General features: G+C 33.7%; 2 protein-coding genes and 2 long non-coding RNA genes across 4 annotated transcripts; 2 read left to right on the forward strand and 2 right to left on the reverse strand.

Annotated features, from left to right (window-relative positions):
- The first annotated feature begins 948 nt into the window (after window positions 1–948).
- LOC142239885 (zinc finger MYM-type protein 1-like) lies at window positions 949–3,454 on the forward strand. The gene is made up of 4 exons (XM_075311631.1): window positions 949–955; window positions 1,916–2,947; window positions 3,194–3,333; window positions 3,446–3,454. Exons 1-4 carry the CDS (start codon window positions 949–951, stop codon window positions 3,452–3,454), a joined length of 1,188 nt encoding a protein of 395 aa, XP_075167746.1.
- A 3,619-nt stretch (window positions 3,455–7,073) lies between these two features.
- Window positions 7,074–7,262, forward strand: LOC142241622 (uncharacterized). The gene is made up of 2 exons (XR_012723732.1): window positions 7,074–7,153; window positions 7,219–7,262. It is a non-coding gene; the product is annotated as an uncharacterized LOC142241622 (long non-coding RNA).
- Window positions 7,263–8,657: 1,395 nt separating this feature from the next.
- LOC142237930 (uncharacterized) lies at window positions 8,658–9,147 on the reverse strand. The gene is made up of 2 exons (XR_012722596.1): window positions 8,913–9,147; window positions 8,658–8,855 (listed from the first exon to the last, which is right to left on the reverse strand). It is a non-coding gene; the product is annotated as an uncharacterized LOC142237930 (long non-coding RNA).
- A 1,900-nt stretch (window positions 9,148–11,047) lies between these two features.
- Window positions 11,048–16,303, reverse strand: vimar (visceral mesodermal armadillo-repeats; the record flags this gene model as incomplete). The annotated part of the gene is given in 2 exon segments (XM_075309772.1): window positions 11,048–15,746; window positions 15,917–16,303. Coding segments are annotated over 2 exon segments (992 nt in total), but the record flags the coding sequence as incomplete, so codon positions are not given.
- Between the last annotated feature and the right edge of the window lie 910 nt (window positions 16,304–17,213).

Raw genomic sequence — 17,213 nt, forward strand, 5'->3', positions numbered from 1 at the left:
GATGAAAGGGGGCATAGATATAGTTCTTATTCAAGAACCATATGTTTATAGAAACAAAATATGTGAATTAAGTACTCCGGGGTTCAAACTATTGCAGCATACTGGTAATGATGTAAATCAAGCCTGTATAATTGCTAAAAACGAGCTCAACATGTTTCTGCTTCCTTCAATGTGCAATACAGACACTGTAGTTGCCAGTTTGGAAATAGCCAAATGCATATATTGCAATATATGCATTTGGATACTCATGAGTATCTTCGGTCTACATGGGACATGATAGGGAGATGCCTCCATGTGCCGTTAACGCCTTAGTTGAGGAGTCATTGAAAACAAAGACAAAACTCATTATGGGATGCGATGCAAATGTACATCATAGTATATGGGGAAGTGGTGACATTAATACAAGAGGAGAGTCACTCCTAGAGTTTATTTTACGTACTAATTTGGTAGTTTGCAATAAGGGAGATGCCCCAACCTTTGTTACTAAAAACAGGCAGAGGTTTTGGGCGTCACCTTGGCCTCGCAAGAACTGAATGAAATGATATCTGATTGTGCACATAGCTTCTCAGATAATCGCTACATCAGTTTCAAATTTGATGTTCATACCATCAAGACCACACAATCGTGGCGTTTCAAGACATCGAGGGGGCATTCAATAACGTCAATCTGAGCTCTATATTAAATGGACTGGCAACTCTGAATGTTGATCCAGGTATACTTAGGCTGCTAGACGAACAAGCAAACATACAAAGGTATGTGGACAGAGGCACTCCCCAAGGAGGAGTTCTATCACCTCTTCTTTGGAATGTTGCTATAAACAACCTTCTGGTTTCCCTAGAAAAAGAAAGGACAACAGTTAGAGATATTATACGGAGAGTCCTCCGGAAAACTGAGAAATGGGCGAAAGATAATGGTCTTGGGGTAAATCCTGCAAAGACAGAAATAATCATGTACGGTAAGGATTGCAAAACTACAACGGTTAGGCCCATTTGCTTAGGGGGTATTCCGTTTCGCGAGTGTGCAAAATGCCTTGGCGTTATTTTGGACAGGAAGCTGAACTTTAAGCTTAATATTGAAGAAATGGCGAGGAAAGCAACGGTAGCTTTACACTCGTGCAAAAAGGCAATAGGGAAAAAGTGGGGACTAAAACCAAAAATTGTGCATTGGCTATACACGGCAGTGGTTAGACCTATAATGCTATATGGTGTTGTAGTCTGGTGGCAGGAACTTCACCAGCCGACAAGTTTAGACAAAATTCAGTGTATGGCGTGCTTGTGTATCTCAGGTGCATTCAGCAAGACAGGAACAAATTCACTTAATGTCATACTGTATCTATTGCCTTTAGACATTTTGGCCAAACAGTTAGCTGTAACAACAGCGAGCTATCGCTGTGGTCGGAAAAAAGTTACGGTCACAGTTCGGTCCTCAAAATAATGCCAGATGTGCCTAACGTAGTGGATTACACTTTGGCGAGACCACTTTTCGACAAAAAGTTTGAGACTCTAATTCCCAACAGTGAGGCGTGGTGTACACAGACCATTGGCGTAGCTAGGGGGGTGCTGGGGGGGGCTATGCCCCCCCAGAATAATCATAGCTACAGTTGTTTTATATTTTAATTCAAGCTTTGCGATGTGTTTAATCCAATTAAGATTGTGGCAGAGAGAGTATGTTATGCATATTTTTTAATATTGATATTTACATTACAACTAAAAACATGTAATAACAACATTAAAAGGAAACATGAGACGCACATTTTCAAAAATAGTCAATTTATAACTACGTTGATTAAAATCATAAATCGTCACATGCCCAATTTACCATCTAAAATCGTCAAAATCACGAAAAATCCACAGAGTTGGCACCGCTGCTCTCGACAGTTGCTTCGTTGTATTCTGTTCTCACCATTTGCAAACAGAAAACGAAAATACCGAATATTTGAATAAACTTATTGGTATTGTGTTACTTTTAGCACGTCAGGGTCTTCCATTTCGTGGTCACCGAGAACATTCAAATTCCAAAAACAGGGGTAATTTTTTAGAATTTGCTGAGTTTATGTCGCAAAATGACTCTGTATTTAAAACAAATTTCAATAAGTCTATAAACCATACAAGTCCCGACTTTCAAAACGAAATAATTGAACTTTCCGCTAAGGCAGTGACAAATGTTATTGTCGAAAAAGTAAAAGCATGCGGATTCTTCTCGTTAATGGTTGACGAAGCCAGATGTTTCAAAGAGGAGCAATTATCCATAACAATACGATTTGCTGTCGGTGTAGAAGTTGAGGAACACTTTCTTTGTTTTATTGATTGTTCCGTTAGCCGTGATGCTTCGTCTCTACAAAAGATAATTCTGGAGTTCTTGAAAATAAGAAATTTGGAGAATATCCCAATAGGTGGACAGTCTTACGATGGTGCCAACGTTATGTCAGGATACAAAAATGGACTTCAAATGAAGATTAAAGAATCAAATCCTCAAGCCGTATTCATTCATTGTTTGGCACATAAATTGAATTTGGTTATTGGTGATTCTTGCTCAGATTTGCAATTTGCGTCAAGATTTGTTAATGCTGTTGAAGTATTATATTCTCATTTTTCAAAACCGGGTAATCAAAGCGATTTGAAGCGTATAAGCAATGGACTGATTGCGAACTATTTTACACTACAAAGTTTAAGTACAACTAGATGGAGCTGCAGATATGAAAATTGCAAAGCAATTATAACAAATTACACTGCAATAAAAAATGCCTTAGATGAGGAAGCAAACGCAGATCGTGATAAAAACTCTATAGAAGCTCTAAGTGTGATAAATTTAATTACAACGCCAGATTTTATTGTCTGCCTTCACATTTTCCATTTTGCACTCAAATCCACACAAACGCTAAGCAAATATTTTCAAACTAAAACAGCCACATTCGGAGAGGCTCTGGACACAGTAACGTCAATGATAAGTATTTTCAAAGAGTATAAACTAAATTTTGTTGAAATATGGAATGAAATTGACCGATTTTCAAAGGAGAATGGCATTATGTTAGATCCGACAAATATTGCAAAAAGAAAGAAGAGGGCAACGTTGAACATGCAGTCTATTCAAGAAAAAGGTGCCGGCTCAGATTTAAATGAAAATGTTTCAGCCATTGAGTTTTGGGAAACAAAAATATATATTCCTATTATTGACAATATTTTAAAAAATTTAGAATACCGATTTAAAAGCCTTCCATTGGCCAAATCTATAAACGCATTTGGAAATCTCAACTTAAAAGGTGCTTCCGAATTTATTGAGAACTATAAGAATTGCCTACAAATCGATACAAATTCACTTTTAGCAGAGGCACTTGTAATGAGAAACCTTTTAAAAAACCTGACTAAACACGACAAAATTGACATGTGTACTCTTAACGAAAATGTTAATAAAAATATTTATCCAAATTTGTTTAAACTAATTCAAGTTGCAATAAGTATGCCGATTAGCTCCGCTGGATGTGAGAGGAGTTTTTCTGCTATGCGTCGAGTAAAAACCTGGTTGAGGTCAACTATGAACCAAGACAAGTTTTCTAATTTGTCAATTTTAAACATTGAGAATGAAATAGTTAAATTATCAATCTCTTCTAAAGATATACTTAAAGAATTTTTAAAAACTAATCGAAGATAGACGTTTTATAATATTCAGTTTATTTTTTGCCTTTTATTTAATTTTTTATTCTTAGTATTTTTTATACACGATGAATATGTTAAGTTTATGTTTTGCTTTATAATTTCTAGTCCTGTTTTAAAACACACATTTTAAATAAAATTTAAAAATCATATGTTTGTTGTCTTGAATTAGAAATAAATTACAAACAATATTCTTCAAACACATACTTAAAGCAATGCTTTTATTTTTTGTTATATTAAATAATGGTAAGTTGCTATTTGATTAATTATAGCGGTGTCGTGGAACCGGCTCCCACACACAATAAAATATTTTTTGTCTTCAACCATGAAATTAATTGATCTAATTAATTTTTAATTGAAATGTATTCAATCAAAAAAAAAAATGATAGTATCAATCATCAAAGTCAATTAAAAAATTAAATGATACAACTAATTTTTGTGATTGAGTTTTTTTGTTTTTGATTGATTTTGCTGCATATTGCCTTTAACACCGCAATAAAATTGAGGATGTATATTTTTATCAATAGGGGTAATTTATCGCTTCGGAAATTTCGATAAAATTTTGAATGATGTCTGGGGGGGGCATAGCCCCCCCAGAGAAAATTTCTAGCTCCGCCAATGACACAGACCCCGGGGAATAAAAGATATACAGATTTTTACACTGATGGCTCCAAATCGGATGGACAAGTGGGTTTCGGAGTATATTCTAAAGATCTGGAACTTCGAATAGCGAAAAGATTACCTGATCACTGTAGTGTTTTTCAGGCTGAAATATTAGCAATAAGAGAAGTGGTGAAGTGGCTGAGAAGTAATGCTAACGCTAATGATTACGCTAACGTAATGAATAACGCCAATGCATTTTGCACACTCACCAAAGGGAATTTCAATACCCCCTAAGGATAAGGGCTTAACCGTGGGAGTTTTGCGATCTTTGCAGTAAATGACTAATTCTGTCTTTACAGGATTTACTCCAAGACCATTCTCTTTCGCCCATTTCTCAGTCATCCGGAGGGCTCTCTTTATAACATCTCTGATTGTGAATGGGAATTTTCCCCACTTTTATCCTTTCTTTTCTAGGGAAACCAGAAGGTTGTTTATAGCAACATTCCAAAGAAGAGGTGATAGAACTCCTCCTTGGGGAGTGCCTCTGTTCACATACCTTTGTATGTTTGCTTTTTCTAGTGTGGCCGAAATACGTCTCCTCATAAGTATACCTGGGTCAACATTCAGAGTTGCCAGTCCATTTAATATCGAGCTCGGATGGACGTTATTGAAGGCCCCCCTCGATGTCTAGAAACACCACGATGGTGTATTCATTGACAGATAGTGAGCTTTCAATAAAGCTGACTAGTTCATGCAAAGCGGTCTCAGTAGACCTGCCCTTTGAGTATGCATGCTGTCGTTTCGAGAGCAAACTTGAATCGACGCTAGTTCTAAGATAAATTACTATCATCCTCTCCAGAGTCTTAAGTAGGAATGAGGATAAGCTGATTGGTCGGAAATCCTTCGCACTCGAGTGAGAGGCTTTTCCCCCTTTCGGTATGAAAACGACTTTTGTTTCCCTCCACTTGTCTGCAATATATACTAAGTTTATACATCCTTTATATATCAACGTCAACCAGGGGATAATTCTTTCAGTCACTGCTTGTAACTCCGCGGGAGTAATTCCATCAGGTCCGGGGGATTTGAATGGCCCAAAGCTATTTAACGCCCATTTTATTCTAGATTCCGATACAATTTCCTCGATAGGAAATGACCGCTGAGCCACTGTGGCACCGCCAGAACATGGTTCAACCGTCTGATTTCCAGGAAAATGTGGACACGTAAATTTTTGTTTTTTTTTCTGAATTTTACGACACGCTTACATTGCGCAAACGTTGGATAATCGCATTACTACTCTAATAAAAAATAATAAAAAGATCCTAAAACTAAATTATGTAGTATAAATAAATATAAATATAAAAATATGCATTGAACAAAAAATTACATAAATATTAAACAAACAAAATAATAAAAAGCTCTTAGAACTGAATTATGTAGTATAAATAAAAATAAATATATAAATTTGCATTGAACAAGCAATTACATAAAGCAAAAAAAAAAAACAAAAAATAGAAGTTCCTACCAAAAAATCATACTCGTAATGCGCTTTACAGACTATCAGTTATTCCGGACGACAGTGCTAGTGTCGAACATATCCCATATATTGGGCCCATTATAAGTTAAGTCCGAAGGCATAATCGAAACTGCTGCTACAACCTTATAAAACTGTAAGTCATTTCTGATATTGACAAAATCACTAAACGTACAACCAAGGAAGTCCAACACAAAGTATATAATAGAGGTCTGCATCGAATAACTTTTCACTACTTGTATGCAATTCGCTGTCGAATATAGTACATACACTGTCTTTCTCTCAGAGCGCAAGTAGTGAAGTGAAGAGAACACTTGCTTGTCAAATACCACCAAGTACTTATCCGAAACAATATGTGTTCCGAAAAAAAGTAACAATAAAAATGTAAGTACTTGAGAAAAAGTACAACATGGATTCTCTTCACTTCACGTGGTACCACAAGTATTGCTCAGTTATGTGCGAAGCAAAACTTTCCATTATTATTAATCATAGATATGTATGTATATCACATATTTCATATATTTATGTATGTCACACACTTACCTTAACGTTTGCCGTTCTTTATAACAAACCAAAACATATATTATGGAGAGTAACTGTTTTCTTGTATTTATGAAACTGCACGTGGTACATGGAGTACTCTATGAAGTTTTGTTCTCGCAACATACTCGACGTGATCACTCTGAGTACACTTCAATAAGAGAGAAAGAGGAATATGTGTTTGTTGGTAATGAAGACATCAGAGTAGCAACAAGAAGTTACTCGTGGCTTTTGGTGTTCATCAAAATGTGTACCAATAGTTTTGCGACTCTCTCAAATAGATGTACTCATGTAGCAAGTACACGTGTACTCTGCATTTACAAATGGAATTGTGCAGACCTCTCCCAATAAACACAGGATGAGCGTTTTTCAAATGCAACAACTTTTAAGTTTGAGGGTAAATATAATTTTTAACATAAATTCAACTTGACTTGAAATAGCTCATCTTCAATACATCTTCAAATTGTTTGCGTATTACTTCCAATTTGCCAAAATGTTGACAAAATCTTTGAAAAGGTGTTGAAGATAATATGAGAAAACTTTGACAAAACACTACCCTAAAATGCAACGAAAAAACCATGTGGTTTTCAATACTTATTTGTGCAACGAAGTTCGTGGTCAATTGCAAGAAATTAAAAAAAAAATGGAAAATTTTAGACAAATAACCAAATAGTTTATAAAAATAGGTAAGTGAAAATAAGAAATGAAATAAAACTTTAAGGAAGTCACTAAATGTATATCTCTTTGCAGAAAACTAAAATTAAAAAGCTGGCCGATGAAAAATGGTGGACAATTAACTGGAACTGCTTCAAATAGTTTATAATAATTGGTACGTCAATATGAAAAATTAAATCAACACTTTAGAGAAGTCACTAAATTTAAATCTCTTTGCAGAAAACTAAAATCTTTGGATGCTACATTCTTGCAAACATTAAGAAGCTGACCAATGAAAAATGAGTGGCTTATCGACAAGAAAAAGTTTCCAGAAACATTACAAGTGCAACCAATTAAAATTGTTAAAAACAAAAACTTGTTGAAATCAACAACTTCTGGATGAAAATGTGCATCACATCGTCAGTTTAATTCATATGTTATTATCAGTTTAAAATGGATATTTTGTGAATTCCTTCTGCTGGAAATCAATTCTAACACGCGGTCCAGTACGTTCCTAATTTCAAATTGCCCCCATGTTAATAAATTTTAATGCTGTTTTATGACACCAAAAAGAAGGAAATCGAATTATCAATGTAAAAGTGTTACTAATAATGTTTAAGATATTTAAAGTTTTGTTGTTTGTTTTTTTTTTTTGTTCTTATTTGTTGATATGTTTAATAAGATTATTATTTATCAATTGGTATTGTAGTGTATTATGCAGTGTAGTGTATTATTATATATTTTATTTTGATGAAAATGAATAAATTATACAAAATTCATAGAATTTTGGCTTTGACTTTCAATTTGAAGTGGGGATATTATTCATACAAATTTAGGTTGAAAAGTATTTGCAACGATGTTAATTTTGAATTTGACTCGCATCGAAAATTGTTTGACAAATTATTGAGTAGCGATGCATTTCAATTTGAGGATAACACTTGAGATATTATTGCTAATGTGATGAATTTCACTGTTGAGGGTAATGTCTGTTTTTTGTTGAGAACGCGATTTTCTCAACAATTTCTTAACTTGAATATTACCCTAATCCTTTGAAAAAATGTTTGAAAAATTGTTGAAATTTAACATTTTTCAAACGTTTGTGTTTATTGGGCTAGTATATAATGTGATCGTACCATTTCACAGAGTACACATAACGCAAAACACGATGTAAAAGTAAACGCAACCTTCTTACTAAATAACCGAAAGAACCACTAATAATTTCAATACCATATAGAAGTAGTGGCATTATAAGTTTTAAGTCCATGCGAAAACAATTAAATTAGGTTGAATCAATCTTACACTTTATTCAGTCTATTCTTTTTGGTTACAGGATGTAAAAAACATGGATTTCTTGACACGTGTATATAAAGAAGACAAGCTTAGAAGCAAGACAATACAAATGACTTTACCCTGCCAACATTTTTTGAATTTGGGGACTCTTTTGAGAATCCCCACTACGTCGAAAACAATCATATACGACATCAAAAACTCGTCGGAAAAGCGCCGTCACTATTGAGAAGTTGTACCACGCCAAGTTACTACAAAAATGTTTCGCATGAGTGCAATTATTAGGTGCCTTTATAGATCAATTTAGAACGACGCCAATAAGGGACCCTCCAAACAATCAGAAAAAGTGCATTTTAAGATAGTTGTAAAAGAATCATTGTGGTCGAGTAAAACACGTTTGTTTAGATATTTATTAATTTGATTAAACATTTACAAATTCTTAAAAATATAACATTTATACCACTATCACATTACATTTAACATAATTTTTGGCATTAATGATGATGTTGAGTTACAAGTAGCGAGTTACATGTTGCTGCGTCTATCAACCAGTGTTTTTATTCCATGGAGGCAGCGTGTCTGTAAAATATCTGAAAAACAATCACTTTATTCCATTTGGAAAATCACCAAATTGTTCACCAATATACCTTTCACAATTTTAAGCGTATAATCTATGTTTTCAGAACTTTATTTTCGTTTTTATTTAATTAAAATATAACAAGCTGGTTGCGCTTGGCGTTTCACAAAAAAAATGGCTTTTTTAACAGTAGGGATGGCAAATTACTTGCATGTACTTTTTGATGTACCTTTTCATGATGGTTGAAGTGACATTTACGAGTCTGTGGTAACGATGAGGTTGAAATGGAACTTTGAAATGCTGGCAGGGTAGTAAATGTCATAAACAGGGAAACGTCATATGATAAGGTTGTAGTAGCTAAGTAACAAATTAGAACGTTCGTTATAATACGTAACAAAAAGTACCAGATGCCTCTTCATCTCAGACGACAAATATTGGTCCAAATTGTATAATATTCTTAACAAAAAGTTTACTTTGGGGATAATGGAATTAATGTGCACCTCAAAAACTAATTTATTATCTATAACCAAACCGAGGCATTTAACCGAGTTTACAACTTCTATAGATCTACTATAGATAGAAACTCATAATGTATTTGATGGAATATTTCCAAAAAATACAGCCTTCGTTTTGGAAGTATTGACTGAAAGTGCATTTTCATCTAACTAAGCAACGAGAATGTTCATGGTCAAGTCAATAGTACTCTATAAGATATCTAAGAATACACGACCGTTAACAGAAGTTGGACATCATCGCGTTTGCGTACGCTGATGATGTCCGGCAAACAATTACGAGAACTAATTCGATCAAACAAATAATTAACAATAAACAGAAACATAACATAAACATAATAAACAGAAGCGGTCCAAGAACAGAACCTTGAGGGACACCACTAATAACAGGAAGGAAGTTATTAACACATACATACACTCCGACCCGATAAATATGAATATATCAATCTGCACGCAGAGCCAGAAAATCCATATATGTTGTGAACAGAGAATGAAGCCGACCCATTTTTGTCAGCGGCGGCTGACACTAATTTTTTGCATCCGGCGGCGGCGGCTTGACGGCTAAGCCGATATAAATTGGTGGATTCGGCGGCGGACAATTATCCATTATAAAATCAATTTGAAATTATCCGAATGCTAATGAGATTAGTTGTACAACCAATCTTACAATCACATTTACGTTTCATTAAAATTTTCTGAACTAAATTTGTGGAAAATTGTTATAGCAGCTTGATACTGACGGATTTTGGATGGAAAGTCAAATATTTTGACAAAAAATATAACATTTATTAATAATTTTTTCCGATTTAAATTAATATTTTTGATTAATTGGCGGCTAAGTTTGAGTCGGGATGAGTCGACATATTCGGCGGCGGCTTCGGCTGGCAAAAATTGGTCGGCGGCGGCTAAAAACGGCGGCGCGACTCGGCGGCTTCATTCTCTGGTTGTGAAGCTTTGATACTGAAGCGACATGATCTATCAAACTCCTTTTCAAGGTCAAGTGATAGAAGAACACAACAACCATCGTTAGCAATCTGTTGCCGAATGCTTTCTGTCCAGCCGATAAGAAGTGACGTTGTACTTCTGTTTGGCCGAAACCACACTTAGAGTCATGCAGAAGTGAGGAGCTATCTACAAATCTGAGACTTCATTAAATATTCAACTATTTTCGACATAATTGGCACTATAGATAATGGTCTAAAATCCTCAACATTATCTCCTTTCGGAATTGGCACAATTTTGGCCACTTTCCAATCTGACGGAAAAACAGACGTATTTAATATTCACAAATGCATCTAATAGCTCAACATAATCTACAGTACGAAAAGAAAAAACCATCTACAACATTGTCAGGCACAGCAGGTACATCTAAATCTACATGTCTAGTTGAGAGTTGACGTCACCGGTACTGTATATATCATCAAATCGACAATTAGTGACAAAATCTTCTAAAAAAACATTGGCGTACACACATTATAATCACGAAACTCATAGCAATGTCTAATCAAACGCTTACGAATATCAAGGGAAATAAACATAAATGAGTGGTCAGAAATACCTTATGTTGTTCTGACTAATTAGTCAGAACAACATAACTCAGGGCACGACAGAAGAAACAAATCAAGTAAGGACGTAGATCGATGTGCAATATCATAATTTCTCTTTTCCCTAACTGAAATAAAAGACAGAATAATGAATTTAATAAATAGCTTTATTTGTGTCTATTATCTAAGGGTTTACTTTCAATTGCAGAGTTGCAGATAATTGTAAAATATTTATTTTCCTTTGCTGAAGGCAATTACATTGAATCCTTCTAAAGAGGTTCGACTATGAGAATTAGACATTTCCGTCCTTCATCTATATTTGAATATAGACTCAAAAATAAAAACTTTACAAAACTCTGACTCTAAAAAAGTTGATTTTATGTATATATATATATATGATTCTAATAAAATTTCAAATTTTATTTGAATTATAATTATTAAAGTAGATTGGTGTATATAATATTTTCGTTTTGTTTTTTTTTTTTTTTAATTTCTTATATATCTTTTGTATAAATGCAAATATATTCGTAATGCTAATAATAAAAAAACTGCACAATCGGTTATGGTTCATTTTTTTTTGGTTAATGATTGTATGTTTTCTGGCATGCATTTTGCTACAACTACAAAATATTGTGCTGGAAAAAGTGCTGTCTATGGCCTAGTACTAAGTTCGTTTCAGAAAAAAACTCATGATCTAGTATTGAGTTCGTTTCAGCGTAAAACAAATGTGAGCATGTAATGCCAAGGATATAGTCCAAATCGAATGACATTTAATTTTTCCTGCGAAATAATGAATATAGAAAAGAAAACTCAGTACAATATTTTCACAGTTAACATATTATGCACGAACGGTTTTACATTCGAAAATGTAATCTTAGTACTAGCCATAACACCGTATGTATGTAGGTTTTAAAATTCACGATTTGTTTTAATTTTTTTAATGCATATTATTTTGTGCGAACATTTCAGAGTACAACAGTTTTTCATACGAAAACGTAATCTTAGTACTAGGCTTATGGTAAAAAAAAATAATTATTCTTGTAATTGTAACTGCAACCCTTGAGAACAGAGTTGTTTGTCATAAACAAAAATTAATCATACATTGCAATGCTAAAATGCATATTTAAGATTAAACTGCTTCACCAGCATTTCGGGATATTTTTTTTTAATCATTATTTAGATTATCTCTATGTTATAAATAATATAAAAAGGCAGTAAATAAAATATGAATATATTGTAGTATTTTTAGATCATCATTATCAGTCATTAAAACTTAATGCTGCGTTTGTGCATTTTACAAAACTATTTAATAAGGAAACTATAAATAAATGGTTAACATAATTTCACATTTTTCAATAGTAATAACAAGAAAGAATACCACAAACAAAGATTATAAACTTGAGGAAGATAGGAAATTGGCTTGCGTCAATACATGTTTGTTTTTAGTTGTTTTTCGTTTCTATTTTTTAAATGAAAAATTTAATTTTCTTAATGAAACAATGTCAAATTTTAGGCAACAACAAAAAAATTACATTTTCCCCTTTATGGAAATTTATTTCGTGCACTAATTTCCTATCTTCCTGTATCCTGAAAGGCATATAAAAGAACATTGTTATCGGCTTCTCCGTCTCAACCTAAAACAATTGAAGAGGAAGATAGGAAAATAGCAGCAGAGAGTATCAAACCATTGACGACGTTCGATGCAAACGTGTCGTTTATGATTTTTTGTTCCACAAATTAAACTAAGAATAAAAAGAAATTTATATCAGGGAATGACGTAGAAAAAATCGGTCAAATGTTTCTCATTATTATTTACACAAAATTTAACATCATTTGTGAGTTTTTAACAAAAAAATTCAAATTAAAAATGAACGAACGTGTATGTATCGAACACCGTAAATGAGCTCTTTGGCATGACGTCGGCCAATTTCCCATCTTCATTTTCAATTGTTTTTTGTTCCAATACAATTTTTGATCATTAATGCTAACCATTTTCAACCATGATTGTTTTCTCTGACTAAAGGGTGTAAATATATGATGAATGCATTTCGCGAATATGTACTTTTCTGTGTGGTTTTTGTTTTGACGTGTGAATTTGAAAGTTTAATTAATTGTATTTTAATTCTACAAGAGTCAAATATTGTGGTGAATGCTTATACAACTAGAAGTCTAATGTTTGAATCGTTGTCCTAAGTGTTTAACTATCATTGCAGCTGATCTCGTGCTGTATTGTGTATTATTGGAATAAATTTGGAGAAAATTGTTAATGACCATTTTTCAATATTATTCAATTATATGCAGAAACCTTCATTGTCTTATTACACATGTAAGAATTGTATAACCGTGCACGTGTAGATGCAAGGAATTTCCTGCTTTAAGATTTACATTTAATTTTTTATTTTGTGGAAATAATTGCAAATCCTTGCCAGCCGTGTTATAACCAAGTGTATGGGATATTATAATGGTTTCCATTTTGCATAATATTGTACATAAATTGTGTGATCTTGTATGAATTTCTGCAAATTGCGTTGAATTTCTTAATACTAAATATTATCGTTTTTAATTAAACGAAAATAATGGGTAAACCCAAGAACCATGTATTTTGGTCTTGGTCTAATGACTATGTAAATATGACATTAAATAAATATATATTCTTACATAACATATAACAATTTATTTTTAAATCAGACCAGCGAATTGAGTGTGCAGTTTTAAACAAATTTAAACGCAGTAATTCCAACTTGGAATTCGTTTATCTACTTTGCTCATTAAACATAAAGTCGTATCAAGCAAAATTAAAAAAAACTACTTTTGGGATGTTTGGGCTAGTTGTCATTAACAGGAATTCACCTGTAAGGGATATTGAAGGAAGTAAATATCCCCCACAACAAAAATGTACGTATGAATGAAATCACCGAGTACCATCGCAGATTTTAGCCGACGCCCACAATGTAACAATCACGGCGGGAGCAATTACATTAAAAGTGCAATTCCTGCGTACAGCCACCTTGAACAATATTTCAATTCAAATATTGGGTTTCACTGGAATTAACAATAGTCACTATTATATTTTGATAAACTGTATGCTATACTTTATTCAATATGACCGACGCCATCATAAAAATAGTTAATGGGTTACTCAAACTTATTATCGATTTCGTCCAATATTAGACGTTATATTTAGTTGCGATTTATTGTTCACTAGACCATGAACTAACGAATAATAATCAGTAACATTTTTAGGTTTTAAAATGTTACCAAAAATAGTTATATGTAAATTCCAGTACTCTAATATTCCAAAAAGCTTATAAATAGCTTTATTATACCATAATTTGAGAAAAACTCATATTCAAAATTACAATTGTTTGTTTATTCCACACAAGTGTAATAGAGTTTAAAAAATAGCAGATAATGTTTGCTATTTCAGCAAACAGCCAACAGTCACAACAGTCTTTTTGCTATATTTGCAGATTTTTCAACTGTCTTAACAAATTTTTTTGATGTACGTTGATCTCTAATACGGTACACGAACACAAATTTGCTCCCGGAAACGAAAACAAATATTTCATGCACAATTCGACTTGCTATTTGAATCTTGAAAAAGTCGATCAAGGTAATATTCACTTACCAGTTACGACAATTTCGCACCAAACGAACTCATCTAGCAAATACACAATTTTTTGAAAAAAAAAATACGAACATGCCAGCAAATAATGGGCAAGTAGTTGAAGTAAAAAACAAAGAGCATTGGTGCCATACCCACAACAATAAAGTATGATTGAGAATAATGACTTATATTCACCGGACGGTTTCGATTGTCTTGATCAGATTTTCATAAGTACTACCACCTACCAAATAATTTGTTGGTTATTTATAGCAAACTACATTGTTTGCTCATAACTTGCCCACGTTTACAATATAGCTCTTGATAATACTGCAGAGCGGTACTTTACCTATAGGTCTGAGTTTTAAAAATAAAATTGTCAATTATATAAGATATGAAGACTTGGGATTATTTAAAAAATAAAACAAATTTTACATAATTAAATTAAATTCATCATATGAATTTGATACATGATCAACAGTTTTGGATTTCATTGTGCAACGGTTTATCACTCCTAATAAGCTAAATTTAATTAAATACCAACCAAAACACTCACTCCCTATTGCCAAAATCGTACGTATTTGTCGAGCGTTCGAAGAGAATACAAATGAAACAAGAATCTCGCTGCCATCACATCACTTATATTGTGCAGTACTCGGTTAAAATTGGTATCGTTTTCAATAATTCATTTATGTTATGCGCCTCTAAGTGAGCCACTAACTTTTCGGAGGTACGTAGGAGGTTTATAAAGTTCTGCAAATTCTCCACAATTTCTTTTGTCATGGAGTCTGAAGATTTATTAATGAGCTCGGCCAATTTCATTCCAACTTCATATTTAATAAAGGCATCTTGTAATTTCTCAGCCGATTCATCCGTTCCTGAGGAGGTACTTAAATACACAACACATAAAATACATAGTGCAATCAATGCTTCGTTTTGCATAACCAAATGCTGGGATGTAAGCATATTAATCATTGCATCAATGGTTCCCTCATGATCTACGAATACATCTAAACTGCTGCGATCATATTCCATTGTGGGCATTTTATCGGCTAATTGTTCGGCGGGTGCATCACCTTTGCGAGGCAAAGCGTAAGCGATTTTGCTCAGATATGCATGTTTAATGAGCCAAGCCATAAGTCGAAAGGATTCACCTGTTACACCTGCATAATCTGAGCTCTTGCTCCAGTGCACCAATTGATCAATTAGCGCCGTATTTTTCAGTAGCTCCAATGCAAGTTTTTCTGAAAAAGGAAATTAAAGTAGTTTAGGTATTTACCTTAAGCTATTCTCAAATTAAATAAAATATAATTTTGTGTATTGTCAAATGCTATATTAAATAGAAAGTGGTTTTAAGATCTCTATGGTATATAAGTAATTCGTAAAAATGTTATATAGTATCAACAATACTAACCTTGACCATCGACTGTCATTCGCAATGTCCCCAACAACTTAAAAACTACCGGCGGTTGATGTATTTCCAGCATTGGCAGTATAGTCTCTACAAGACCAGCTTGTATAACGGCACTTTTGTTTGCCTTTGGAATGACTAAATTGCGTAACGTACTGAGTAGAGCATGCTGCAGACGTACATCATCCCGCACACCATTGTTTTTGGCCAACACATCTAGAAGTTTGTTCATTGTTTTGTTTTCAACCATGTGAATGCAGTGACTATCGGTACGGGCAAAATTTCCTAGGGCGAGCACACCAGTTGTCAGCAGGTCTACATCATCTGAATCTAGCCAATTTTCCATATTTTTTAGCAATGACGTTGTGTAAAGGTAATGCATCGATTCATCTATGAGAGTGATCAAATTTAAGAACATTTGAATAATATGAATATGGAAATGTTTAGTATTTAACGATATATTAAAAAAAATCACTTTTCCAATGGTTCATCAGTTTTTAAATATTTTTCGATTTCCTAAAAAGCTTTATGAAGGTACAAGAATCCATGCTATATTTATGAAATTAAGGTAATTCAGAACTTCCAACTACTCTAAAAAAAAGGAGACGCCTTTGCTAAGTCCAAAATTTTCCTTTGAGGGGCAACACGGTTGTAGTAATCGGATTACTTTTAAATGGGCATCACAAAAGAGGCAAATATCTTGAAATGAGGTATGGCCCGACTACCCGTCTGAAAGAATTTATACAATTAACTTTTTAATCAAACTCGGAAGACTAAGTTATTAAAAAAAGTGATCATTTTTTTAAATATTAAAATAAAAATTTATTATTGTTTTTTTCGAACGGTCCCATCGCCCACTTTCCCGCCCCTTCCGACCGTGAGGGCCTCGTCCCCATGACGTAGGGACAGCGTAAAGACCATGATCCGGACCATGGCGGGGTGGAGACAGAGTGATTTAACCAGCTACAGAGAAGGAATCATCAGCCGGATATATTACAACACAAGACCAAATATTAGGTTATTCAATAAAACAAATGTATAATGCGCTTTACAGACTATCAGTTATTCCGGACGGAATGTCGGTGTTTGTAAAGAATCTTACAGTGTGTCGGATCGATACGACTTGTCGGCGATGACTAAATAATCGGTAAATGTGTTATCGATCCCATAAACATGCAGCAGTATCGATTATGCCTTCGGACTTAACTTATAATGTGCACAATATATGGGATATGTTCGACACGAGCACCGTCGTCCGGAATAACTGATAGTCTGTAAAGCGCATTAGTTATCCAAATAT

Source organism: Haematobia irritans, chromosome 5, assembly GCF_050003625.1.
Source record: "Haematobia irritans isolate KBUSLIRL chromosome 5, ASM5000362v1, whole genome shotgun sequence".
NCBI classification, from domain to species: Eukaryota; Metazoa; Arthropoda; class Insecta; order Diptera; family Muscidae; genus Haematobia; species Haematobia irritans.